Source organism: Charadrius vociferus, unplaced genomic scaffold (genome assembly GCF_000708025.1).
Source record: "Charadrius vociferus isolate BGI_N301 unplaced genomic scaffold, ASM70802v2 scaffold326, whole genome shotgun sequence".
Lineage (NCBI taxonomy): Eukaryota > Metazoa > Chordata > Aves > Charadriiformes > Charadriidae > Charadrius > Charadrius vociferus.
In genome coordinates, this window is record NW_009649062.1 from 3,029,770 (window position 1) to 3,057,462 (window position 27,693).

Consider the following 27,693-nt stretch of genomic DNA (forward strand, 5'->3'; position numbering starts at 1 on the left):
ATAAGCAAGTCTGCTCCCATGATTTTTTTCAGTAAAACTGAACAGAGACTGAATTAAATTTCCCATCTGTTCTCAAATCATGTTTTAGAAATAAGACAGAATGCTCTACAGGAAAACAAATGTAAAGAAATCCCCCTGCTCTGCCCGCCCAGGCAGAATACTGTGCCATGGCACTGCTGAATAGTTGAAACGTCACTAAAGCACTACCTAAAACATTTTTGACAAAAAAAACCAACCAAACAAAACCAAACCCAAACCAACCACACCCACAAAAAAAAGCAATGACTTTGTCTTGGGCAAAGATGGCCTTGCCCTGAAGGCAGGGTGCTATTTAAAAATTTATTTCTGATTATAAGTTGCTACCTAATGTAAAAACAGTTTCTTCTTTTGGTTTTATCCAAAGGATTTGCGAGACAGATAGGGTATGCTACCAGTTTAGATAAACTTTTGCTTTCCTTGCTATTTTTAGCTTGCGGAGGCTGGCACAAAACATTTACTGGAGCTTAATGGCTTGTTCTCTCATTGCTTTTATTACAAACCATTCAAATGGAAAGTTGTTAAGTGTGCAGTTTGAATTCATAGGTGCTTGTTTTCCACTGGTTGACATCTGCATTGATCATGGTGCGCTCTGTGAAAGTAACCCATCCTTCCGAATCAATCAGAATGACTGTGTTAGTCCTGAAACAACATAAGAGTAGAAGGTTAAGCCTTGTGTCCAGTATATAAATTTGCAGGGTCCTATCCCTCATCCCCAAAGGTAAAAACAGCAACATCAGTTATGGGAAAAGTGGAAATACATGTTCTTTTAAACAAGAGTAATATGTTTTTTAATGTATGAAAACAGCAGCTACATATTACAATGACGTGCCTAAAGAAACCTCTAAGTTAGTTAGCTGTGCAGATGAAATTATTCTTGCTCTTGGAAGAGAAATATGTTCTGCAGTTCCTCAGATATAGAAGATAATTGTGGTTTTCTGCTAAAAACACGATTTCAAAGCTTTCCTGTTTTGATAAAATCAAAATTAGAGGTGGTCAGAGTTAAAACTTATAGCAGCATAATTTTGATTTGAGATACGCTTTGATCCAGTACACAACTAATTCTGACTATGAATTTTTTACCTCGTTCCATAACCTGGGCAACGCACACATACAGCTGCATACTTGTTCAATATAGGACGTATATAATCCTTCCCTTGGTCTTCAATTGCAGGGTCTGGTAACTGACTAAAAAAAAAAAAAAAGTATTAAAGTAATAAGTAACAAAAAAGTTAACACATTCATCCCTCTTGAACCAAGCTGTGTTGACTGAGTGATTGATAAGTAACAATCACTTTTCAAAAAGTACAAAAGTGTGAACTGTGTTTAAAATATGAGGAAAACCAATGATAAAACAGCTTGTAAGCTCCTTCCCATAGAGATTCTTTCAAAGTCTTGAATTTTTGTCTCACTTAAAGAAATTTTTTCATATCTTGACAAGTTTTTCCACTTTCCTTGTTATTCTTTGTATTTTACAATCTTTTCTGTATTTTAGTTTCAGTTAAAACATTAAACGATCAAGTAATTTGAGGCACACCCCATAAACCAGCATTTTTCCAGTTAGACTCCAGGAGTTCTTTTAGTGTCAAAGAAAGACCTCTTTGCTTCCTTTGATCTTGTTTGGAATACCTGGAAAATACCTATGACAATCCTTAAAATAAAGTTTATGAAGATGCAGCAAAGGACAAGGTGAGCTTGCGCCCAAACTTCTTGACACACCATAGAATCACCGAATGGTTTGGGTTGGAAGGGACCTTGAAGATCATCTAGTTCCAACCCCCCTGCCATGGGCAGGGACAACCCCACCAGCCCAGGTTGCTCAAAGCCTCATCCAACCTGGCCTTGAACATCTCCAGGGATGGGGCAGCCACCGCTTCTCTGTGCAACCTGGGCCAGGGGCTCATCATCCTCAGAGTAAGGATTTTCTTCCTAATATCTAATCTAAATCTCCCCTCTTCCACTTTAAAACTGTTATCCCTCGGTCCTATCGCTCCAATCCCTGATAAAAAGTCCTGATATATTTCCTGATATATTCCTATCAAAGCTTGAAAGATTTTTAGAAACATAATTTTATTATAAAGCACATCAAGCTTCATTTATTGTAATTATACAAGTATCAGCATCCCACAGAGGAGATGCTAAGGTCACAAAGGTTACGGCACCAACCCTACATCCATGGCTTTCCATTCGCATCACCAGAATGAATTCTCAAATGCTAGGCGGAAGTACAGCTTCCTATTTCAATAATTAAAGATTCCAATTTTATTTATCAAAGTCTAATTTAACTATCATTATAGCAGGTTTTGCGTTTGATTTTTAAGCTTCTTCCACCTTGACGAAATGATCTCATTTCTGCCTCCTAGGACAGACCCAGTTGAGCCTATAAAATAACCATAATTCAGCAGCCTATCAGCTGTACAGTCAATGTTGGGGAATAGGGCAGAACAAATCAGACCAATCAATTCAACCCCATTTTCAGAGCTTATCCTAATCTGCAGAGGAGACTGAGCCGTTTGTTATACTGTACCTGACCTTTACATCTAACTGGGATCATTTTCTTTGTTGTTGTGGTGGAGAAGAGGACCTGTGGGTGTTTCAGGGAGAAGCAATAACAGGTGCAATTCTAGAGCCAATAGAGCAACTAAGCTCTTCTCACTCCTGCATTGGGCACGTGGCTGGAGCATACCACGATGTACCAGGGAAGGCAAATAGCCCGTGAGAACTGTCAGCTTCTATCTCATACAGCACCACCAACCATTCTACCCTCTTAATTCCTGTAACACACACACAAAGTGATCACAAAGTAATATGCAGTAAGATATTTTAAGAAAGTTGAAAGCTAGTGCATATCCACATGTTCGTATTTATTATAAAAAGATCATTTCATCTTGAAGTGTCCTTTGGAGAGATTACAGTCTTAAGTTTTAAATACTGCTTTTTGTAAATAAATATTTCCATTTTGGAGTCAGATGATTTCAGATGAAATCATACTGAAGTACTGAACATTAAGGGAGATCATTTGGACTGTATTGTATCTTATACCTTTGTCTTTTTACTCGTAAAAGGTAAAGTATAACAATTTTTTGAAAAATCACTTGATCTGACGTCAGATGAAAAAAGTAATTAAGACAGCTTAGCAGACTTCCCAATTACTACTCATGGTTCAAGATGGCTGAGTTCTTATGTAAACGTTTATTTCGAACCACTGAAAAATGCCATAGACGTGAATGCTGGCATTAAAATTGACAGATAAAGTTAGGAAACTGGATCTATATATACCAGAAAAAGCTTTGCTTCAACACAAATCACCCCCTAGACAGGTAAAAGTCGGGCTAAACATGGAAGTGACTGGACGGTGAGCAATGATACGAATTTACACCACAGCACCTCCTTTACTCTGCTCCGTGTCTGGACATTTAAATGGTATCAAATTCCTTTACTTGCAAACACCTAGCTTACGGGCTCGGGTCCACTGTGCAGCCAGGAGTGAGTGCAGGAACCTTACTTAGATACTCAGACTTACGTCTTGGGAACTTCCTTGAGCAGAGGCCTATGGCTGAATTGTGCAAATACTCCCTTACCTCCTTCCCTCATTTAGCCTAAAATAATTGCACTTTCGAGGAAGGCAGCTGGTTCTACTTGGGAAACAGCTTGCTTCTCCACCTTCTGTGTCTACTCTGGGCAGCAATACAGAATAGCTAGCAGCTACTAACACGAACCTGCGCGTGTAAGCACGTGCTTACTCTGTGTGCAGTAAGGAACTGACCCTTATCCTACAGGGAGCTTCCACAAAGCTTACAGCAAGCAACTTACACATCCCTTGTCTTGCTCTCATTACCCTTACTAAGAGAAGTGCAATCTGTAAAAGAAAAGGGCACAGAGCAATCGGTGTACAGTCTATCAGTACTAAGACTGCAGTAATAATGTTTACTGTGTCTGCTGCCTAAAAAAAAAATAATCAATATTGTTGCAAGTTAGTCTTTGTGGAGAGAAAGAACACTACTTTTGCCCTTCGTTAGCCAGCTTTAGTCAATTAATATAAGACAAAAGTTTCTTTTCTGTCAAAGTAGTTTCTATGTGCAATTTTTAAACTGGTCATATTGCATTTTGAGTAAACTCTGGCTATCATGTTCTTACGGCTCTTGATTATTCATCACTGTAAGAAGCTCCTGCACCAAGTCTTCTTTGCTAAGGTCTTGACTTCTCTTGACCACTTCTGAGAAAAGCTGCTTCCCGTATTGAAGTTTCTTCCATGGCGTATCCAACAAAGAATTACTCAATCCATATATTCCTAGACATAAAAAAAAAAACAAAACCAAAACAAACCACAAAACAAAACCAAAACACCTAAACAACTTACTAAGCTCTGGAGCAAAGAAAATTAACATATGTACTACACAAAAAACCCCTTCATAATTATCTTATCCCACACGGTCTAAGGGACAGAAACAAATGCTGTCAGCAAATTCATCATGAATCTCTTACGATGATTTGCTTATTCATCCTATTGCCAGTTTTCATTTTGCTTCAAAAATAAATGAGGTCATTAAATTATGTATCAAAGATGTAGTATTTATTGTATCACATTATAAACACGTTTCCAGATAGTAAGAATCCCCTAGGTGTGTAACTCATAATAAAATAACCTAACCATTTCTCAACAACTCTTCCGGACCACTATTTCTGACTGTTTTATTAGGGGGAAAAACCCCCACAAAACCAATACACAACCACAAAAACACCCCTCCAAAACACCCACTTCAGAGCATCATTGTTTTAAGCTTACTAAAATTAGCTGAATTTAAGATTTTCAGAGTTGTTATTAACACAATGTGGTGTGAAATCAGGTGAAATATCAAAGCCTTTTTTTCCCCTCCAGGACACAGCACTAATAGAAACATAAGGGTATTGCATAACCTAAGCACAAAATAACTCGTAATCATGATGTTGAGTTTATTTCTGCAAAGCAACTTTAACCCTTCAAGCTTTACATGTCATGAAATTAATGAAATCTGTTGTAAGGAGATTATGTGGTAAGTTTTAAGATTTAAAAGCAATAACAATCAAGCATTTACAGACCAGTCCCTGTGGACCACTTCTAGCTGCAGAGTATCTACACACTTAATAATGTTCAGGAAGGGGGAATAAATCAATTTAATTGGAAATAGTATTGTGGTGATTTGCAGCTGTCATTACAGACTTCACAAATTTTAATACAATTTAAGTGACTCCCCAGCTAACCTTTATCAGCAGGTATGCTATAGAACACATACCCCATGCCTAAAGAGGAGACTACAGTGCGTGTGACTCTTACACTTGCCTGTGCTTCAGCACTCTTCTGCTAATAATATACAGTACTTTGGTTGACAGTTTTACTTAATCCATATTTGCAGCAGTTACTTTTAACCTCTCGTTTGCTAAACTATGAAAAAGGTACAATAGAATTATATATTTTTTGCAGTCTATTCTTTTCCAGTTTAGCTATATTAATCATAATTTGGTTTTGCCTCTGATTTTAGTCTTGAAAAACACCGCAAAGCAACATTTGATGACAAGAAGGAGCTTTCTCTTTAGAGGTACCCTATATTTCTCACCTCAATCTGAACAAATAAGCACAAAGATTACCTAACCTCGGCTCTCCCTAAAGACAGGCATGTACATTGAAAATGTTGTTGGAGCGTGGAGACCAGAATTACCTTTGCTACCGTCTGCACATACCTAAAATTTGTGATTCAGTTTCTCATTACAATAAGCAGCCAGATTTTTTAAGGGTTTTTTTGTTTGTTTGTTTGTATTAAACCCTATTTTGTGCTGGCAGCTGTACAAAATCTAACAGCTATTTCTAAGAATTTATGCTGTAATTGTTACAGTACCTATTTGCCCACTCGCAGCAACATTTTGACCACTAACCTAAGCAGGCAAAATGAGCCACTGTCATTAACTGTTATCAACCAGCTACATTGCTCAGAGCCTTCTATGTGTCCTTGTCCACTTAAATTGGCTTTTTGGTGATGAATTCTGGAATACTGATCTATGTAGTCGGCTAGCAAAGGACTAAATTTTAAATATGTTCAATGAAGCCACTTGATAAGACAGACTTTTTTAAATAATTTTTTTAAGCTAACTCTGTCCCTACAGAAGCATAGTCACACTATGCCCTTAACAATGCTGGGTAAGAAGAGTTGGGGTCAAGTCCATGAACCTCTGAAAATGCCATTCCTTAAGACAGACTTCTGTCCTTCAGTCATGGTCACCTAAGGAGCACCCCACTAACTGCAGTGCAGGTGGGTACGCTGACATGGACAGAAGCTTTCAACGAACTATTGATTCTTTACTGAAACTTATTAAAATACTTAAATGTATTTAAGGACATTTAATCTTCTTTTTCTTTCTTTTTTTTTTTTTTTTAAAGAATGCAAAGAATAAGTTAATAAAGACAATGCTTAAATAGCTAAATTACTAGAGCACTACAGCTACGTTCTGACTTCCTTAAAATAACAGAGTAAAATTCAGACCTTGCTAAAGAAAACCTACCAGGACTTAGGAAAACAGGTTCTGGTTCTCCTTTGTTTCCATAGTAGCAAATTACATCTCCTTTGGTGGTACTGAAAAATATAAATAAGAATTTCTCCTTGAAAACCCATCAGCTTCTATATTTGATTACACTCTAATTTCATGCAATCTTCAAACACAGCAAGATGTTTCTCCCACTGTTACTACTATGACACCACAGCCCAGAGATTAATTGATGAGTTCTATTACTCTCCTCTCAAAATACTGTATTAGCTGTAGCACTGTCAAATAGCCCCATTATCATTTTTAAGCATAACTGTAATAAAATTCAGTAAAAATCCAGAACGGCTGCATGGAAAGTAGCCAGGCTTAATAGCAAAAATCTGTATGGCTTTGAACAAGTGGAGATTTAGTTACATGGGGGAAGGGGGCACATTAAAACAAAAGGACAATCCATCCATCACAGCAAGTAATGTTTTCCCATCATCTCTTTTGAACCGCTACTGCATTCTAAGAGGCTGACTACTGTGGGCTGTTTTATCTGGCAGAAGTAAATTTAGGTCCACTTATGGCAATGTTGTAGGACATGTTGAGTCCTTTAAGTGACATATATGTATCTTCAGGCCATTTTCAGATATTTGTAGTTACTGTTTGTAAGCTCTCTCTCTGGCTTCAGCACTCACTCTCTCGTGCACAGTTGAGCAAGGGGATCTCACGTAACATTCAAAGACAGCTTCCAACATTGCAAATAACTCTCACTTGGCAGAGAAGATATCATCATATCCAAACAACAGAGATTTTTAAGTAGTTGTACTGATACTGACAATGCAAATACAAAATCAACTGATAAGTAAAAAGAAAAATAAAGTAAGTCACAAATAAGCCTTATGTGTTGTATGGGAAATGGAGGGTGGGGAATGGATTGCCATGAGACGGTTCACTCTTAACAACCCTCAATCCCATCCACTGATAAGAAACAGTGATTCCTCAGATTGCCTTTTTTTTTTTTTATTTACCAGGACACAGCCATGAGATCATATAATTCTGTATTTCACTGTAGTGATTTACTTGTTCTTACTTGTGGAAGAGAGTATTTTTCCAGTTACCAACAAATACACTCTGACTAGTTCAGCTTTTAATTTGTCCCTGAAGCTCTAGCTCCTTACACAGCAGATAGGCTTTGTGAATTAAAAAAAAAAATAAATTAAAAAAAATCAACAAACAACCAAACACACACAAAACTTGCAGTTAAGATTGGATTTGGATTGAGTAGCATAAAACATAATACAGTAGAGAAGCCATTTCCAGCTCCTCATTTTTCCCTAAGATAGAAAGACATATCCGTGCCTTGATGCAAATAAGAGTATATAGAATGCAATCTCATTAATGATGCACTGGAAGTTAAATTGCTCTGCATAAGTTAGCATCCGCTACTCAAACCTTAATAATAAGCAAAACAGTCTTGATTTAGCTGTTTACATTCTTCTTAAAAAGCCATTCTGAAAGACATTCTAGAGCATCCTTTGCAAGACAGTCAAACGCAGAGGGAAATATTAACTCATTAATTATACAAGTCAGAAGAGGCAAGAGGAGGATTACAAAAAAAACCAAACCCCAACACATAAAGCAAAAATAAAACTGCCTTTCCTCTACTGCACACAACTCTTCCTCCTCCCAAACCCATGAGACACTTCTGGTGCCTCACAGAAAGACATCCAAGTTTTCTAGCATAGTTAGAAGGCAGTAATTATAGCAGGTGGTGTTTGTGTATTGTTGCTTTTATTACTAAATATCACATAAGCAGCTCTCAGTTATTCAATTTACAATTCATCTACTATTAAAAGAAATGTGGCATCTTTTGGACTTTCTTCTAGTGGCTTAAAAGACATTTATTTTCCTTACCTTTGTTTTTCTTTTCAACATTAAGATCCTGGTTCAAATTTACCTTATGCTGATCTCAGGACTCCCTACTGACCACTCCAACTCTCCAGACAATTGCCCACATCAGAATCGTGACAACTAGTACACTTTACTTGCAGCAAGGCACTGAATATCAATCACTGCCTTCCTGTTGCGGCCCTAATTCTTATGCACTGAAGATTTTTATTAGTCTCTGCTAGAGTTCTTATGTCAACGCATTACCTGTGATTCAGTAAAAATGCTCTTATCCATCAATAACAAAAAAAAAAAAGGCATGTTAGTGAAAAGGCCATTTGTTTCTTTATCCTATTTGGATTATTTGCATTGGGAATACCTAGATAGTCCATAAAAAAAGCAGTTGAAACAAAGCAAAACACAATATATGAGCAGAATTTTCTTTAATTTCCTTAATTTCTTGGAATGCAAATTTATGTTCCACTACCACAGATTAACTTGTGTGTTTGACCCACTTATGGAATCTGTTAAGACTTGCATTTTCTTAATCAGAGACAAAAGGGGGTTCTAAAGGATTATTTTTAAACACACTAAGGCAGAGAATATAGCATTTTCAATGAATATGAGAAAGTGCTGCTGAGAAGTACAAGGGGAAGAAAAAAAAATTATTAGCAACAACTTGAACTTCCCTTCTATTTCTTGAGACTCCTTCAGGTACAAACAAGTTCCAAATTAGAAGTTACACAGAAAACAGGTATAGTCAGTTCACAAGCAGGTAAACACAGCAATCAAAAGAAAAGCTGTTTTTACCTGACACACAATGTTTTCTTTGTTGAGTAAGCTTAAGTATTATAAATAAATTACTCGAAGAACGGGAAAAAACTCTAATGAAATATTCACCTATTATACTAGTTCAGCAGTTTTTTTTTCCAGTATACTCGTCTGCAGAAACATTTCATAGAATCATAGAATGGTTTAGGTTGGAAAGGACCTTGAAGATCATCGAGTGCCAACCCCCCTGCCATGGGCAGGGACACCTCCCACTAGACCAGGTTGCCCGAGGCCACATCCAGCCTGGCCTTGAACACCTCCAGGGATGGGGCCTCAACAACCTCCCGGGCAACCTGTTCCAGTGCCTCACCACCCTCAAAGTGAAAAATTTCTTCCTAATGTTTAATCTAAACCTGCCCTCTTCCAGTTTAAAGTCATTCCCCCTCGTCCTATCACTACATGCCCTAGTAAAAAGTCCTTTTCCAGCTCTCCTGTAGGCCCCCTTTAGGTGCTGGAAGGCTGCAATAAGATCTCCCCAGAGCCTTCTCTTCTCCAGGCTGAACAGCCCCAACTCTCTCAGCCTCTCCTCATAGCAGAGGTGCTCCAGCCCTCCAATCATCCTTGTGGCTCTCCTCTGGACGCGCTCCAGCAGGTCCATGCCCTTCTTATGTTGGGGACTCCAGAGCTGGACGCAGTACTCCAGGTGGGATCTCACAAGACTGGAGTAGAGGGCCAGAATCACCTCCTTTGACCTGCTGGCCACACTTCTGATGCAGCCCAGGATGCTGTTGGCCGCCTGGGCTGCGATTGCATATTGTTGGCTCATGCTGAGCTTCTCGTCAATCAGCACACCCAGGTCCTTCTCTTCAGGGCTGCTCTCAAGCCATTCCCCGCCCAGCCTGTATTTGTGCTTGGGATGGCCCCAACCCAGATGTAAGACCTTGCACTTGGCCTTGTTGAACTGCATGAGGTTGGCTTGGGCCCACCTCTCCAGGTCCCTCTGGATGGCATCCCTCCCCTCCAGCGTGTCTAATTCCCCAAACAGCTTGATATCATCGGCAAACTTGCTGAGGGTGCACTCAACCCCACTGTCCATGTCAGCAACAAAGATGTTGAATAGTACAGGTTCCAGTACCGACCCCTGAGGAATGCCACTCATCATGGCTCTCCACTTGGACATCGAGCCGTTGACTGCAACTCTTTGAGTGCGACTGTCCAGGCAGTTCTTTATCCATCGAGTGGTCCATTTGTCAAATGAATTTGTATGAGAACAGTGAGCAAAAGGTTTATTTCCTGAAACTATTTTTATAGTCACATCAGATACAATGAGAAGTCTTTGACTCTTTTTTCCTATTACCAGATCCTTCAAATAATTTACCAAGATACTTTGCATTTAAGCTAGATGGACACTATTGCAAATTTTCTAAAATTTCAAATACAAGACTCCCGTACATTCTTCCCTTAACTGAATTCTGACAGGTCTTCAAGGGGACAGGCAAAACTTTACATAGTCAGAGAAGCTGAGCCATACTTTATTTGGCTGCAAATACTAAGCTACGTATCTGAGATGCCTGGGACCTTACAGGAGTAAAAAAAGAAATGGAGTTCAAAGGACCAACAGACCTTCTGTGAGGAGATCTGGGTGTTTGAGTTCAGTTATTCAAAACCCAAACCCTTTGAAAACAGGATGATGTTAATCATTTTGCTCAAAGCACATTATGGCCCTTGCAAAGCGTTACATAAACAAAGTCTAGACAAAGGCTGAAAACTGAATTGAAGTTATACTTAATGTACTCAAGTCCTTGTTTATTAATGTTAGGTTAGGACCAGCTGGCCATTTTAGCAATGTCAGGTCTTTCCTCAGCATTCTTTGCATTATCTTTATGGGCAGTTAATGGTTAGCATGAAGTGATGTTAACATGTATGATGCCTGTCTATCCCAGCTGGGGTTAGACACCTTCCTACAAGTCTGGTTCCGATCAGCACATTTGGAGTTGGCACACAGTTAGTACTAATACCAGAAGAAATCCCTTGGCAGCTGAAAAAGGAGAGCATTGAGCTGAGCTGTCATTCATAGACCAGTCTGACTTCTTGGCCCCAGTCACACACAAGGATACCAGAAGTCATATCCTCATAACGCTGGCACATGGCATTTTCCATGAATGGCGGCGTAGAAAAAGCAATGTGCGAATAAAGTATTTTAGGTCACCTCAAGTTACTGAATTGCTGTGTTTCATGGAGCAAACGATTTCTATTATATCTCAAAAGCAACAAGCAGTACTTTGAAAAATATAATCCGTAAATAAGAATTAATATGATACAGACAACGACTAAGCACAGGGAGAACAAGTAAACCAAAGTTAAAACACAGGAGAAAAGTTGGCTGCTAATGACCTACTTTAATATTAACACTCGGGTAATTAAAAAAAATAAAACTACAGTAGCAGTTATAAATACACTACAAGAATTTTATGTATTAAGCAAATAAAACAAAATCATAAAGTCATTATAGGGTTGTGGGTTTTTTTCAGTTAAGACACCAGCAATTACACAAACTATTTTATTGGCGCATTAAATACTCTCTTTTCAAATTGTTGAACTGTATCTGCTGTGGAAGGTCTATGAAGAGAAAAAATCAGAGCAATAGTTATCACCGATATCTCAAAAGACAGATTTTTAGATGGAAAGGTAGACAAATGACCCAAGCAAGCCCTTGAACACAGCTGTAAGACAAGTGCTGTCATAAATGAGACCACATGCTGAATAAGTAGGCACTACTGACTTCCTCTAGCAATGGCTTTTTATGGGAAAGAATATTACCACCTAGCATCTGTTCCGAGATTCTCGTGACTGAGAAATTCAGTAACAAGATCCCCTGGAGTTTAACAAAAAGAGGGGGTATACATACAAACTACAGGGTCACTAATTCAGGACATGTGTATCTTATTGTTTCTACATTCCACATTCCCCCAGATGTGTGTTTTCCATTACACTTACCTCCACTGCAACACTGCTGCTGTCTTCTGTCAAAAGAAGATTGAAGCCTTCCAAGAGACTTCTGAAATGGGGATACTTCCAAAATCTAGTTCAGTGTGCCAGTCAGCTGCTCTTTCTTTTATCATTTGGCTCTGCCTATTCTATTCCTACTGTTTACAGATACTCAGTACTGAACATAAAGGCAGAATCCAAGATAAAAAAAAATCACTGTAAGTTTGATCACAGCAAGAGCCTCAAACTCCTGGCCTGGACTTGGTTCTCTTCCCTCCCAGCTTTACAAGTATAGACAGCAATTTCACTGGAGAAGTAATAAAGGCATAATTAAAGTGATGACAATAGGACCCAGTAGACTTTTTTTTTTTTTTAAATCCTAGCCATAGCTGACAGCAGAAAAAGAAGAAACTAAAACTAGATAAAAATTATGCTCTTAGATACATCATTCTGTCTAAAAAAAAAAGTAAGCACTAATAAATATTCTAGGAAATATTCTAGGCAGCATAAATCTCAGTAGTAATAACAGCAACATGAAAGCCATCCAGAGTTTGCCAGAATGACTTCTTAACGCTGATGAAATATAAGCAATGTCCTTTTGCTCCCCTGCCCTGCTTCAAATTCAAGGCGGCTCCAAGTCACGCTCAACAAAAACACAGACAGAAAGGAAAAGAAAAAAAGTAACAAGGCAGTAAAGCTCCAAGGGTGCGGTTATCACCAAGTGACCATTCCCCTGGGCACTGAGCTCTAATCTTCCAACAGGGTATTTTACAAACAAGGACATAGGATTGTTTTATGAATAACATGTGCACATATTTTTTGCACAAGAAAAGGTGAAATTAGCATCTTGAAATGCTGAACAGTAGTTTCAACTGAACAGTATGGTTCACAGATTAATTTTCTTTTCTTCAATGTTCATAAGCTAATCAGAAACCTTTCTGTTCTGAAGCTAAAAAACAAGCACCAAACCACCAACTATAAAGCCTGAACATTTTTGTACATATACCACCTACCATCAAATAACATGGTGAAAAGAATAATGCTGGATACTCACAGCATACAGAGTCTGCTTTAAAACACTACTCTGATTTTGCTGTCAGTGTCTGAACGTTTCCTTGGTGTTGTCCTAATTTTTTTTGGGCCAGGCAGAAGCTGACACCAGAAGGAGCAGAAAAAATAAGTTTTTTCAGAAGCATTTTTCCTTCTCTTGGTATTGGACTGTCCATCTCATTAGGCCTGCAAATGACTGAGAATCTACGCAGAAATATTTCAAAAGTGGTAGTACGGAACAGGTTAGAGAAGTACCTGGACACCTCATTTCCATGAGGAAGTCACAAGCAGCAAGACACATGTACTCTGCAGAAGGTGGTATGAGGACAGACGATGCATGAGAAGAAATGTAAGTGAGCTTACAGAGCAATCATGACAACTACATTCTTTCCACACCACCAGTCTCACCCTATCTCACTGTTCACTGGAAAGTCTCCTAAGTCTAATCTCTGGAGAGCAATCAAATCCCTCCCACATAGCCTTGTCTTGATAACCATACTGAATGAGACAACCCATGTTTCTAAAACCTGGTCACACTGCTCAGGTCTTTTAATGTTATGAGGCCCTGAACTATCAGTTAAGTCTTCGCCCAAACACCTTTTCTTCAGTTTGCTTTTTTTACTTCATCAATCATGTTGCTACATAACTAACCAGATGTAGATTTCCATATTAGAAAAGAAAATCTATCTGAAGTATATATATAATTTATATATATAAACACTTTTAAACATATCTTTCATATTTGTTTATCTATTTCACACACACACACTCTAACTCCATTGTTTTGGGGATCTGCAGTTTCAACTGGAACTCAGTCCTATCCATCATCGCATCAAGGAGCGATTATTATTAACCAAAGTTCACTCTCCAGATCAGAGCATGAAGAATATATTCCAGTACATAATCTCTCTTTTCAATACCTTACCAAATTAGTCAGTGCAGGTGATGCTATAGTTTACTACATTTCCCCTGGAGGGCTTGAAAACTGCCTGTCACAGTGGAGAGCAGAAAAGCTTCCATGAAAGGCCTTTTTCTCCTTCCAGTTGACTTGTTTTGTAAGGGACAATTCATCTATTCCTCATAGAGAAAGTGATTCACTCCTATTACACAGGGATCTTATTGCACATAAACAATACGGGCTTTAACTGACAACCTGTCAGAGACTCTAAACTTGCTGGGAGAGTGACAAGAAGCTGCCACTTCAGTTTGTCCTTCAGGGCAGTATTACACACTCGGCAGTATGGTACGCAAGTGAGATGCTGCCACAACAGCCCTAATGAGTTCGCAATACCATGAAAGCCTGAGCAACGGTAGCAACTAGATTTGTTGGACATTAACACAGGTTTCCTCAAGACAGAAATGCTGTCCCGATCACCAATAAAAGCAGTTCACTATTACTTCAGATATTATCACAAAGGGAGAAAGAAGGAAAACTGCTCCGAATCTTAAGCAGATATTTTCTTCGAGATCAGTCTAGCCTCCGATAATCTTGTTCCTCTCTAGCGAGACCTACTGATAGTCAAAATTGGAGGAGTAGAAACACTGCCTTCTTAGAAGCTAATTTTGCAGCCACAAAAGACTCCAAACAGACACTGTTTGCCATATGCCATACATTCAACATAAAAGTACATATAGCATAATGGAATAAGCATTCATGACTTTCATACTCAGCAGGCACAGCAAGATAAGCTGAAGAGATTAGAAAACTAAAAGTACTAAGTATTTTTTCCAAAACAGTATTCTTGTTGAAAAAATAAATGAATTTAAATTGACATCGTGAGATGCCACAAAGCAAACAGATTACACTGGAAGTGTCAAAGCCCACGCATGTTTAAAATAAGAGTCACACAACGCTGTGGAAATAAACAAGGTTTTACAACCCGTATGGTGGCTTCCAGCTCTCCTTCTCACATCACTGCACCTGTATCATCAAGCATGCTGCCATCATAATAATAGAGAGACAATAAAAGTTTCTTTTCCTGAAATGTGTACCTGAAAACTCAAACACTGTAAATCTCTCTCTAAACATGCTCCTTACAGTCAGCAGTATCCTGTGCTCAGATATACCCTTCCCCAACAGGGCTTCATTTACACTTTCAATTTGAGTTTCCTCTCCATTTCACACCACTCTAACAGAGACAATCACTATTTGTTGCACAACAGAAGAACATGCTAAGAATAAGTCTTCAATCTTTACTTTGAACAGTAACATGACCCAACAAAATAGCATCAACTACAATAATGCTTTCTATTTACATAGAAAAGTAGCTTCCATTTATATACTACATTTCTCTCAGGAGTACTTCTAATTTCCTAAAATGACAAGTTTACATATCTTATAGAAATTGCTCTGCATCATTAGCTTGCCAGGAATTTCTTCATCAGAGTATCCAAGGCTAACGACACATCAAAATGGAAAAGTTAATCAACACATACAGCTTTCAGAGTGATACTCAGCAAGGAATTGGGACCTTCATCACCACAGAAAGACTACTCAATTGAGCATACAATTCCCTATCAGCCTTGCATGGAGGAATAAAACAAACAAAACCAACACATGAATGATTGCCTTAACAAATAATGTCAACTGAGTCTACTTTAATATCATTATAGTAGCAGCTGTTATGACTATTCTATTTACCTAAATTAGAACAAAACCTCAAACTTACTTACTGCTTGCTAGGTCACATCTTGAATATCACATTTGCTTGAAAACATAGTAAGACTATTTCTTCTGTTATCTTTTCTGTTACAGATAGCCTTCTAATTCATGAAAGCTAGCCAGGCAGCAACACGCATTGATATTCAAGGATCCCCTCCTCCAAGCTCAGGAGAGATGTGTCACAACAAAAAGGAAGTCAGGCAAAAACACCAGGAGGCCTGGATGGATGATCAAGGAGCTCCTGGACAATCTCAAAGCAAAAGGAAGCCCATAGAGGGTGGAAGCAAGGACAGGTAGCCTGGGAGGAATACAGAGAAACTGTCCAAGCAGCCAGGCATTGGGTTAGGAAAGCTAAAGCCCAGATAGAAGTAAACCTGGCCAGGGACATTAAGAGCGACACGAAAAGCTTTTACAGGTATATCAGTGATAAAAGGAAGACTAGGGAAAACATGGGCCCTCTCCCAAGGAAACAGGAGACCTGCTTACCCAGGATATGGAGAAGTCTCCAAAGAATTCAACGAGTTCTTTGCCTCAGTCTTCACCGGCAAGGGCTCTAGCCACACCACCCAAGTCACAGAAGGCAAAGGCAAGGACTGGGAGTATGACCACCCACTGCAGGAGAAGACCAGGTTCAAGACCATCTAAAGAACCTGAAGGTGCACAATTCCATGGGACCTGATGAGACACATGCGCGGGTCCTGAGGGAACTGGCGGATAAAATTGCTAAGCCACAATCCGTCATATTTGAGAAGTGGTGGCAGTCCAGTGAAGTTCCCACTGACTGGAAAAGGGGAAACATAAGCCCCATTTTTAAAAAGGGAAAAAAGGAAGACCCAGGGAACTACAAGACAGTCAGTCTCACCTCTGTGCCTGGCAAGATTATGGAGAAGATCCTCCTGGAAACTCTGCTAAGGCACATGGAAAATAAGGTGATCATGACAGCCAACATGGCTCTACTAAGGGCAAATTGTGCCTAACAAAGTCAGTGGCATTCTGCAATGGGGTTACAGCACTGATGGATAGGGGAAGACCAACTGACATCATCTCCCTGCACTTCTGCAAAGCATTTGACACTGTCCCGCATGACATCCTGGTCTCTAAATTGGAGAGACATGGATTTGACACACGGACCACTCAGTGGATAAGGAATTGGCTCTACGGTCACACTCAAAAAGCTGTGGTCAATGGCTTGATGTCCAAGTGGAGACCAGTTACGAGTGGTGTTCCTCAGGGTTCAGTACTATTTAACATCTTTGTTGGTGACGCGGACAGTAGGATTGAGTGCACCCTCAGCAAGTTTCCTGATGACACCAAGCTGTGTGGAGCACTTGACACACTGAAGGGAAGGGATGCCATCCAGAGGGACCTGGACGGGCTTGAGAGGTGGGCCTATGCAAACCTCATGAAGTTCAACCAGGCCAAACGCAAGCGGGTCAGGGCAATCCCAAGCACAAATAAAGGCTGGGAAGAGAATGGATTGAGAGCAGCTCTGAAGAGGACGACTTGGGGGCATTGGTGGATGAGAAGCTCACCATGAGCCAGCAATGCATGCTTGCAGCCCAGAAAGCTGACCACATCCTGGGCTGCATCCCCAGCAGCGTGGCCAGCAGGGCAGGGGAGGCGATTCTGCCTCTCTACTCTGCTCTTGTGAGACCCCACCTGGAGTACCGCATCGAGCTCTGGGGCCTCCAACATAAGAAGGACATGGACCTGTTGGAACGAGTCCAGAGGAGGCCACAAAGATAATCAGAGGATTGGAGCACCTCTGCTCAGGGAGAGAGTTGGGGTTGTTCAGCCTGGACAAGAGAAGGCTCCGGAGAGATCTTATAGCAGTCTTTCAGTACTTAAATGGAGCCTACAGAAAAGGTGGAGAAGGACTCTATCAAGGAGTGAAGCAATAGGACAAGGGATAACAGCTTCAAACTGGAAAAGGGGAGATTTAGATTAGATATTAGGAAGGAATTCTTTACTCTGAGGGTGGTGAGGCACTGGCCCAGGTTGCCCAGAGAAGTTATGGCTGCCCCATCCCTGGAGGCGTTCAAGGCCAGGTTGGATGAGGCTTTGAACAACCTGGTCTAGTGGGAGGTCCCCCTGCCCATGGCAGGGGGGTTGGAACTAGATGATCTTCAAGGTCCCTTCCAACCCAAACCATTCTAGCAGCAGAGAGCACAAGAAGTCAAATCCTCTGACCATGGTAAAAATTAATTTAAGCAGCAGAAAAATTTTGGGAAGTCTCTGGTGGGATAATAAACTTTGTAAAGGATACAGTAAAAATAAGAGAAAAGCAGCAAACTCTATTATTGCCTAACCTGGTGCTGGATTAACCTTCTGGAAACATAACCTCTATGTTTACTTCTAAGCAGGCAGACCAAGCAGAAATATACTCCTGGTATCTTCAACAGGTAGCACATGTCTGCTTTTCTGTATTCATCCTTTTAGACTTCAATCATGTATATCAGTCTTGTTTCATTATCCCATCATAACATACCAAATTAAAAAAGTGAAAACTAATAGTCTGGCAGGAAAAAAAAAATAATGACAAAACACTTGCTGGAAAGTGGGAGAGTAGGGCAGAAATGACTGGTAAGTCTGAACCACCAGATGAAGGTGGTCTAATACAGAAAGTGAAAAATATAAACACAAGGCCAGTTAGTGACAGTGCTAGAAATTATTTTCACTGAAAACAGTAAACACTGTGACATTCTGATTTAAGTGCATGTGGTTTCCCAGAAACATGCAGAAAATCTGACTGGGGAAAGCCCTGCACTATCAGGTTGTCTAATAAGATTAATGCTTCTGCAGAAGGTATGCCAAAGCAGTAATGTGCTCTTGGCCATTTATACCTGCTTATGGTCACGAAGTATGCATCTAACTGAGAATTGATACATAGCCTGGAGGTAACTTAGCCCTGGATTTCCATTCTTCTGAATCAGGCATAATACAAGGAAAAATCTGCATATACACTTGTGCGTGCACACATGCATGTGCAGTGGAAAGGATTGTACCAACCTCACTGACTACAGTCAAGTATCCAAGGTTCTTTCTTCAGCTACAGAAACTTGAAGAAATTAAGGTATTTGTTATGTACTGATTTTTTTTTTTTTAATGTTGCAGCAAAGATTAAGCAAAGATTAATGATACAGCCACTCTGACAGAAATAATAGCCTGAAAGCTTTCAGCTGTTCTAATTCTGCTGCAGCATGACACCTCTCAGAGGAAAAAAACAAATTCTGAAAAATTATAGAGCCAAAGTTTCGTTTTCTCCAAAACACAAGCCACATAGCCTTCAGGGTAAAGATTGACTATGGCCTATTAAGGAAAGAGTTGCAAGATGTTTTGCAGGAAGCAATGATTAGAATACAAGATAGCTCTCCAGTGTTTGAAGGATGAAAAAAATAACAAAGGAAATTATGACTAGAGCAACATTAGGACCTTACATGCCAATTAGCACAAAAAAGAGCTCTAGCTTTAGTTTGTGACAGGCTTCTGTATTGTTATACTTCTGTGCTAAGAAGCATACGTACGTCACTGCTGTTATCTTTCTCCCTCTGACATTTGAACTGTGATGTTCTGTAGACTTACTTCAAGTCAGCTGCTAATAAATTAAATCCATTGTAAAGATGTCCTTCTACTGAAACTTTCTTCAAGTAAGAGTAGCTGTCCAGATCTGCAGTCAAGAAGTTTGTTACAAGAGCACCTAAGAAAGAGAAGTACATAGAGCAACTCGTATGTGCGAACTCACTGTTCTGACAGGTTTGGTAAAACAAACAATAAGACACAAGATTCCTGTTACCAACGGGGCGGGGGGGAAGGAATAAAAAAAAAAAAATCAACCAACCAACCAGCCAGCCTTTAAAAGCGTTACAGCATTGTATCACGTTCACATTAACAGCTTGTCTTTTACACTGAAGAACTCAGTCAAAAGCTCTTGATCAAAGTTTCTACAGAATTCATATTTACTAACTACTCTACACTGGATGTGCCTTTCCTCTCCACCCACCTTGCTGAACTATTTCTTGTCTTGCTTCATTTCCCTGATATATGACCATAAAATGAAATACAAATGACATGGTTCATTTGTTTCTCTGTATAACATGTTTTGCCATTGCAATGTATTCCCAATGCAGTACCATATGACAGTTACAAACAGACCTATTTTTACTAAAAAAAACAACCCCACAGATGTGGTCTTTCTGAAGAGCTTTTTTCCTATTATTTCTGCTCCTCTGATTTATCAATGTGTAGGGGAGAAGAGACTACAATGATCTTTTAGGTTAACCTCCAGCATAATCCAAGTTGCACTGTTTCCCTGACTTAAATGTTTGTACAAGAACATACACATTTTAAAAAGTCTACTGTAATCTAAATCTAGCTCAATGCTTGTCTAGTTGTTCTGACTGTTAATTAGAATTACTTTCAAGAGAAGACAGTTGGCGCTGCATTTCTTGTCTGAACGTAACTTCAGGCTCCAGGCACTGCATCTTGTTTTACTTTTGCCTGCTTCATTAAAAATCACTATCCAAGTCAAGTTCCCCACACAGGTACTCAAACTCATCAGTTCACAAATTCTGTTTACAGCATGTAACCATTTGATTTGTCCATAAAATGATGTTAAAAAAAAAATGAATACTGTAATCATCACTATTTTACTGGACCACCAGGGCTTGTTTGTCTGTTTTCTTCTTTTTCTATTTCTACTCCTTCATACCTCTTCCTTTTGCATTTTTATCAATCTTTGGCTGCAAATAGTTTGTCAGGGCTGCCATCTTGCCTTTCTTACTGATTCCCAGCCACGTCCCACCTTCTTTTCCTTCCTCCATATCCAGACCTAATGGAATAAGTAAGAGTTAGGCTATAAGATTAATTTAAGAAAAATGTCAAACTTAAATCATAGTTTCTTAATGCAAGTCCTGAGTCTTGATCAGGCTGGATAAAACAGTAAAAGATTGTCTTCCTGGACAAGTGAGGTAAGCCCACTTAAATTACCCACCCTCCAACTCTGCACTATCAAATATTTTCCACAGATGAAAATGGAAATAATAGATTAGAGGTAATGAGAAAATTAGAAGCAAAACTATAACCTTTGCCTATATGCTAAAATACATATAAAACTTTAAGTAAGCTCAGAATACTTGTTAGCTCAAAAGCAAATCTCAGAAGATTAATATTATTTGGAAGTTTAAATTCACAAGTAACCAGAAAAATTTACATTAGGGCAGGTAACTGACAAAGATCTTGGACTCCGGTAACAGTAATTTACATTGAGGAGGGTGATCCACAAAAGTGAAGCCCGCAACGAAACCTCTTCAAAGAGAGTACAAGTTAAAAAAACATCCCCGCTACCTATTTGTAATGAGCTCATGTTAACAAGCAAGCATTTAATGGAAAACCAAGAACTAGTTCAATAGAACAGGTACACTGTTTTAATTCTGAAATTCATTAGAAGATCAAAAGAACGGGTTTTGGATCCTTATTCAGAAACTTCTTTCTTTCTTCAGTATCCAAAACTCCAGTATTGAATTTAGCCATATCACATCTTTACACAACACTTTTACTACTGTTCTCTACCTTAACTGAAAGGGACACGAAAGAAAAACATACAACTTTGTTGACCAATGCCCAATGATTAACATATAGCAAGTCATGTTTTCCAAAATTGCTGTAAGTGCAGAATATTTTTTCATTTTTAAGTCACACAAAGAATAAATTTGTTTTATTTTGGTTCAACTTGCTGCTTTCATTTGAGATAACATTATTAACTCAAAGGCATATATTCATGGGATCTCCACAGACACACCCCCTGGATGGAGAATACACCAGTTTCTTACGCCAAATACAGACAGAGCTGGAAAGGCTATAAAAGGGAAAAATTCAGGGCCCTTCAGTTTTCAGGATAGCTTTTTGTTTGTTTGTTTTGAACACTACATAAGCAGGGGAAGCAGCATCCAGAATGTCTGGCACGAAACAGAAACGTCAGCCAGAACTCCAGAAGCCAGGGAGTTGTAGCGCAGTGCGAGTGTGAGTATCCTCACAGGCCTCCTTGCCGACAACAGTAACACACGGCATCAGCAAAGAATATTTGCAAAGTCAAAATTTTGCATTTAAACAATGCTTTGTCTTTCAGAGCTTCATTTCTGTTTCTGAAAAAAGGCAGAAGTATTCATTATACTTAAAAATGACTCCAGATACATTCCCTACAAAGAGGAACCAGACAGCTGAGTGATTATACTATCAGTTCAGCAAAACATAGACACAAAAGCGAATAAACTGATGGATCAATAACTAAAATTATTCTGTAGCCTATAAATTATTAACTGATACGAAATGAGAAAGTTTTCACTTTCTTGAGGCTTGGTTTAATGATTTCAAGTCACTATTACAGACAATGAGTCTGTGGAATAACTAATTCCACAGTATTTCAGTGCATCTAACAAAGTAATCGTTTGTGATGGACAAATTAACTGCACTGCTTGGACTGAAATCAGTTAAAGAACTTAAACTGGGAAAAAACCCACGAGATATTAAAACACAAATAAGATAATAATAGCACAACTCATCTTTCAAACTTATGACGTGTTTTCCCCAGAGGTACAGGGAAGAAGCATATTTCTTATTAGAAATGCAACACCACCACCCCAATAACAAAAAATCCAGGCAATAATTCCCTTATCAATTGTATGAAAACCACTCAAAACAAGATGACATACATACCACTAAGGATCTCATTGCTGCTGTCCCAAAAATCTGCCGATTTGGATGGTCTGTGGTAAAATTCATCTCTATTAGCTGCTAGAATAAGCCTGTAGAACACAAGAGGGAAAAGATACTATTTACTTACAAATAAGAACTCACAGTGCAGGCAGGAACAGAACCCAATTCTTGCCACAGCATTAACTCATTTTAAGTATGAAACCATCCTTTATCCTCTCATCTCACCTTTATCACTCAGTGTAAATGTCGAATGACATCTGACAGCAGCCTTCTCTCTCTTTGTCTTGAGACATTCAGCAAGTCTATCTTGTTGCATGAACGAGGCAGCTGTTACTTTCGAAAAATACTTCCAATGCAAGAGATTGAATTAAGATTGCTACTGCAATCTTAAGATTTCTCAGCCTGTGAAATTACAGCTTAATTAAAGAAAATGTAAAGGTAACCTACAGATTTATAGGTAACAAAAAAAAAAAAAAAATCTGAAGCATGAGAGTATGTTTTTACTGGATCACTACCTAGGATCACGTAGTCACAGTATTTTTTAATCTAACACCTAAAGCTCTATTCATGTTGTTCAAAGATACAAGTCAGATGTTTTTGTCTGTAAGTACCCAGAACAGAGACAAATTTGCAACAGTCTCAAAGGTCCAGCCCCACTGAAATTTGTTTGAAGAAATGACAGCATGCTCAAGGACGCAGAGAAGTAAAGGGGAAAGGCATGGGTTTTTGTAACAATTGAAGTATTTTGGTGCAGCTTTTCACCCTGTTTTTTATTTGGGGGAGGTAGGGGGTGGTGGTGCATGTGTAGTTGCTTGCATAATCTGAGTTCTACTAGAACAGTAGGACAAAATAGTTGAACCGTTAATGAGAGTCAGCCCTTGAAGCAGAGAAACTACAAGCAGCCCTGGAGGATACACATTCAGGAGGTAGGAAGAAGTTATGAAAAATAATATGCAATTGAAAAATGCTGCTGGATGAAATCCATTTTTTATAGTTAGAAATAAACACATCACTCCACAAGACCAAGTGCTGTCCTGACAAAAAGCGTGTTGTAGCTCTTCACGTGCCATCTAAAATGTGATTATTTTAGAAAACAGATATTTAAAAACACCAGGCCCTATTAGGAAATGGCAGCGACAGAAAATCCTGCTAGCTATGCCTGGTTCCCTCTGCTCTGTACATTGATAATTATCGTAAGTGGCACCTGCAGACTTGAAAGACCAAGTTTGACTTGATACTTAAAAAGCAGCAGACATACAAGACAGGACAGGTCTCCCTGAAAAGTTCCAGGCTTGGCAGCAACGCAGATCAATCAAATTCAACAGTAACACCAGTTCAAGCCAGCCAGGCTGTGAATGTAATGCAGGTAAGGTTTAAGGAGTCAGTACAGCCGGACAGCTTCTGAGGAATTCAGAACAGTCTCGGTTCTTGGCCTTTGAAAAGCAAAAGCTATTTCTCTGTCCATTTCATCCAGCAGAAGTTATAAAAACAAAGCAACTTCCTGGGCGTACTCCTTTTTGTAACTGTAATCAGCTATAGAGAAAACAAAAAAGGCTAATACTTCAATGGCATCCTTCCTGTAAGGAAGATGCTTAGTATTTTGCCCAACAAAGATAGCATCTGTTGGAAAGCACAGCATGTGTACGTTTTTATCTTTCCAATGCCAAATAATCATAATATTGTTCTTTCAGACTTGCATTATTTCTTTTCTTGTAGCTGATTCTAGTCTATAATCTATAAGCTTTCAGCTGATTTACCAAATCTCTGCCATCTTGCTTGAATATCCTCCATTTGCAGCATGCATCCTCCTTTTACAGCTTTTTATTTAAATAAACATCTCCACTGTTAAAAAATAGTGTGGCTGAAGTACATTTCGCATTTCCTGAAGCTCCAATTATATTTTGCCTTCAATAATTCTTGACGTGAAACCGCAGTTTGTTTACAGTATCTAAACACTAAAAATAAGCAAAGTCTTTCTGGTGTGATTGAACATTTCCCATCTCAAGTTTAATACACAAACTCCTAAATTTAGCACAAGGCTAGTATACAGGACCGCTATAATCAAAACATCTTCATTTTGTCTTTTATTAAACATAATCATACTGAAAAGGAACAATATTAAGTGACCCTCATCTTCTAATAAATTGCAAAAAGCCTATTCAGCTATTTTTATAGCTGAAATAATTCAACTGTATTAGGATTTACGTATTGAGATTTATTTTAATGTTGAGGCAGAGAGATGAAAACATGAGAAATCATTCCATTAAAGCAATTTCCTACAATGTAATTCAGTTCCATAAAAAAGACTCTGTGATTATAGCTTTGAAGCTTGAAACATGTATTTATTTGTAAGACACACACAGTGTAGTTCAGAAATATGTAAAGGCAGCGTGTTACCTTTGACAATAATAATGGACTACAGTAAAGCACTTGTTACACCACACTAAACTTTACTACAAATAGGCCTGTGGAGACAACACAGAGAAAAAGGGCAGAACAGCAAGTTGCAAGGGTACAGGAAGATAGATTCATTAGTGTATCACAAAGGTGAACTGTAAGCTTTTTGCTTAATTAGGTGCTCATGAAAATTGGCCAGTGTACTGCTCTAGGAACCAAAGTCCACCTCGATGGAAAATTCTCCTAAGCGCTACGGAGAACATGTTTTAGTTTGAGAAAGTTTATTGGCTACAAGAAAATCACTGATGACATGCAGTTTGTCTTTTCAACTTTTAATGCCTATTTTAGACAATTTCTTTTAGTTAGAGATGTGCTTTCCAACAGACGCGGTCTTTGTTTGAGCAAAATACTAAGTATCTTCCTTAAAGGAAGGATGCATTGAAGCGTCCCTTCCAACCCTGACCATTCTGCGATTCTGTGTCAGCCTTTTTTTATTTTCTCTATAGCTGATTCCAATTCTTTATCTGTAGTATTTCCAATGCTCAACTGCCACCTCATGATCATATTTTAAAACATTGTGTTAATGAAGAGATTAATTTGCAGGAAAGTTCAGAAAGCAAAGTAAAGGACAGTAAAAAAGAAAAAGTAATTGTAGATGCCTGTTTTAACGTGGACAGACAAATTAGTATGTCTGCAGGAATCCCCTTTTGCTTGGAAAAACTGTTCAAATATAACACCATGAAATAAACAGAGCTATAGCACAGTGTAACACACCTGAGGTGTCAGGAGAAATAAGGCTTAGCAAGAGACTGCATAGAGAGGTCCAACTTGGTCTAATGGCTCTAATACTGTTCAGAGAATTAGGAGCGCTGGCTACCATTCCCAACTGATACTCAGACCTACATCCTTCAGAAAGCTCAGGCAAAGGTGAAAAATCCTTAGGAACAATTTAGGAAGAATGAACTCAACATTTTTCCTAATAAAAGAGAAGCAAAGAGATTTAGTTATGGCGAGTTAAGGAAAAAAAAGGGGACTGAAGTTATGTATCTGATGTTAAAATCTGACACTAAGAACACTGTGGTCTGGCACTTATCAACAAAACAGATGGCTCCAAGTAATTTCTCTCAGAGGTATAGGACAAGACATCGCTTAACAAAAGGTACTGAGAAAGTTAAATACAATTAAATATTCCTGAATTTAGGCCAAAGCATCTCAAAAGTGTTTTCCTGTTTTGACACTGATAGCAAGTTGTTTTCTGCTATAAATCGATAATTTCAATCTTGATGCATTTTTTTATAGCAAGCAAACCGCTGTAAGTTTTACTTTTAAATATTGATCATGGCAGAAAGTGCACTTGGCAAGCAACTACAGTTTACATCCAAAGAATTTTCCCAAGAGGCATCAAATTGATGAATCTGTCTTTTGCTAACTAGCAACACAAAGAAAGTCAGACCAAATAAATGGATATATTAATTCAGCACTAGTCACATCATAAACAAAACCCCTTTTTAGGCAGATTCCAGATGCAGAAAGGAATGCACTCTACGGACAATTGAGATTTCGGTTCTCATTTCCTTTCTTTCTATAGAATGGCATCTGCTTCTCAATACAAAGAGGCAGAAAAACAAGTCAATGAAAGGCAGAATGATTTACTGAGCACACTGACTCTGATGTTTCTGGATGAATACCAATACTCGTACCCCACAAAGTAATATGGAACCTATACAGTATGTAAAAATACAGAAACCAATAGAACTCTACAGTCTTCTTACTGCCTTGAAGCGTTACCTTTCTATTACATACAGAATGTACGCAAAGATACTGATGTTGGGTATGAACTTTTAAAATTAAGGGCTGTAACGAGACAGAAAATTATTACAGGAAGTTTAATGTTTGGGAAACTCACTGTATGACATCAACACATCCAGTTAAACTTACCTAGAAGCATGGATGCTTATGTCTTCAGCTTTAGGCTAAAGATTTCATACAAATGACTATTAGTTTACTACCTAAAATTTATTAAATTTTAATTTTAATTACATAAAATTTTAATATGACTGTCAGTTTATTACCTAAAATGTTAATTGCAAGCAGTTTTGGGGGAGCAGAAAGGGTAGGACATTTACTAAAAGTTCCTTATTCTCCAGTTCACAGCACTACTTGTTTTACATTGCTACAGGAGTATAATCAGTTTGAAAGCAGTGAGATTTGATTTCCAGCATTTTCTGAAATTGTAAGTACTTAATTATAGAACAAGCAGCAACTGAAGATCTTTAAGTACACCTTGTGCCAACAGCAAACTGACAGGCATAAATAACTGTGAGGATATTAGACATTAGGAAGAAATTCTTGACTGTGAGGGTGGTGAGCCCCTGGCCCAGGCTGCCCAGAGAAGCTGTGGCTGCCCCATCCCTGGAGGTGTTCAAGGCCAGGTTGGACGGGGCTTGGAGCAACCTGGGCTGGTGGGAGGCATTCCTGCCCATGGCAGGGGGGTGGAACTCGATGAGCTTTAAGGTCCCTTCCAACCCAAACCATTCTATGATTCCATGGTCTCAAACACTGAGCCAGCTGTTAAACGCACTGTACATCAGCTGTTGGGAGCAGAAACCAGAGGCCACCCACATCAAAACAGGCTTCCTACAAGCTCCAAAATGTTTTTCTGGAAGTAAATGGAAGGTGTCATTCCTGCA

The 27,693-nt window shown here is 38.9% G+C and overlaps 1 protein-coding gene across 1 annotated transcript in view; it reads right to left on the reverse strand.

Annotated features, from left to right (window-relative positions):
* Window positions 1-418: 418 nt before the first annotated feature.
* Window positions 419-27,693, reverse strand: part of TANGO2 (transport and golgi organization 2 homolog (Drosophila)) — a 28,259-nt gene continuing 984 nt past the window's right edge. The window contains exons 2-8 of the mRNA XM_009888116.1: window positions 22,607-22,695; window positions 20,604-20,723; window positions 19,478-19,592; window positions 6,571-6,641; window positions 4,174-4,327; window positions 1,120-1,224; window positions 419-678 (exon numbers count right to left, since the gene is read on the reverse strand). Coding sequence (XP_009886418.1) covers window positions 558-678; window positions 1,120-1,224; window positions 4,174-4,327; window positions 6,571-6,641; window positions 19,478-19,592; window positions 20,604-20,723; window positions 22,607-22,695 — 775 coding nt within the window. The 3' untranslated portion in view covers window positions 419-557. The remainder of the gene's footprint in view (window positions 679-1,119; window positions 1,225-4,173; window positions 4,328-6,570; window positions 6,642-19,477; window positions 19,593-20,603; window positions 20,724-22,606; window positions 22,696-27,693) is intronic.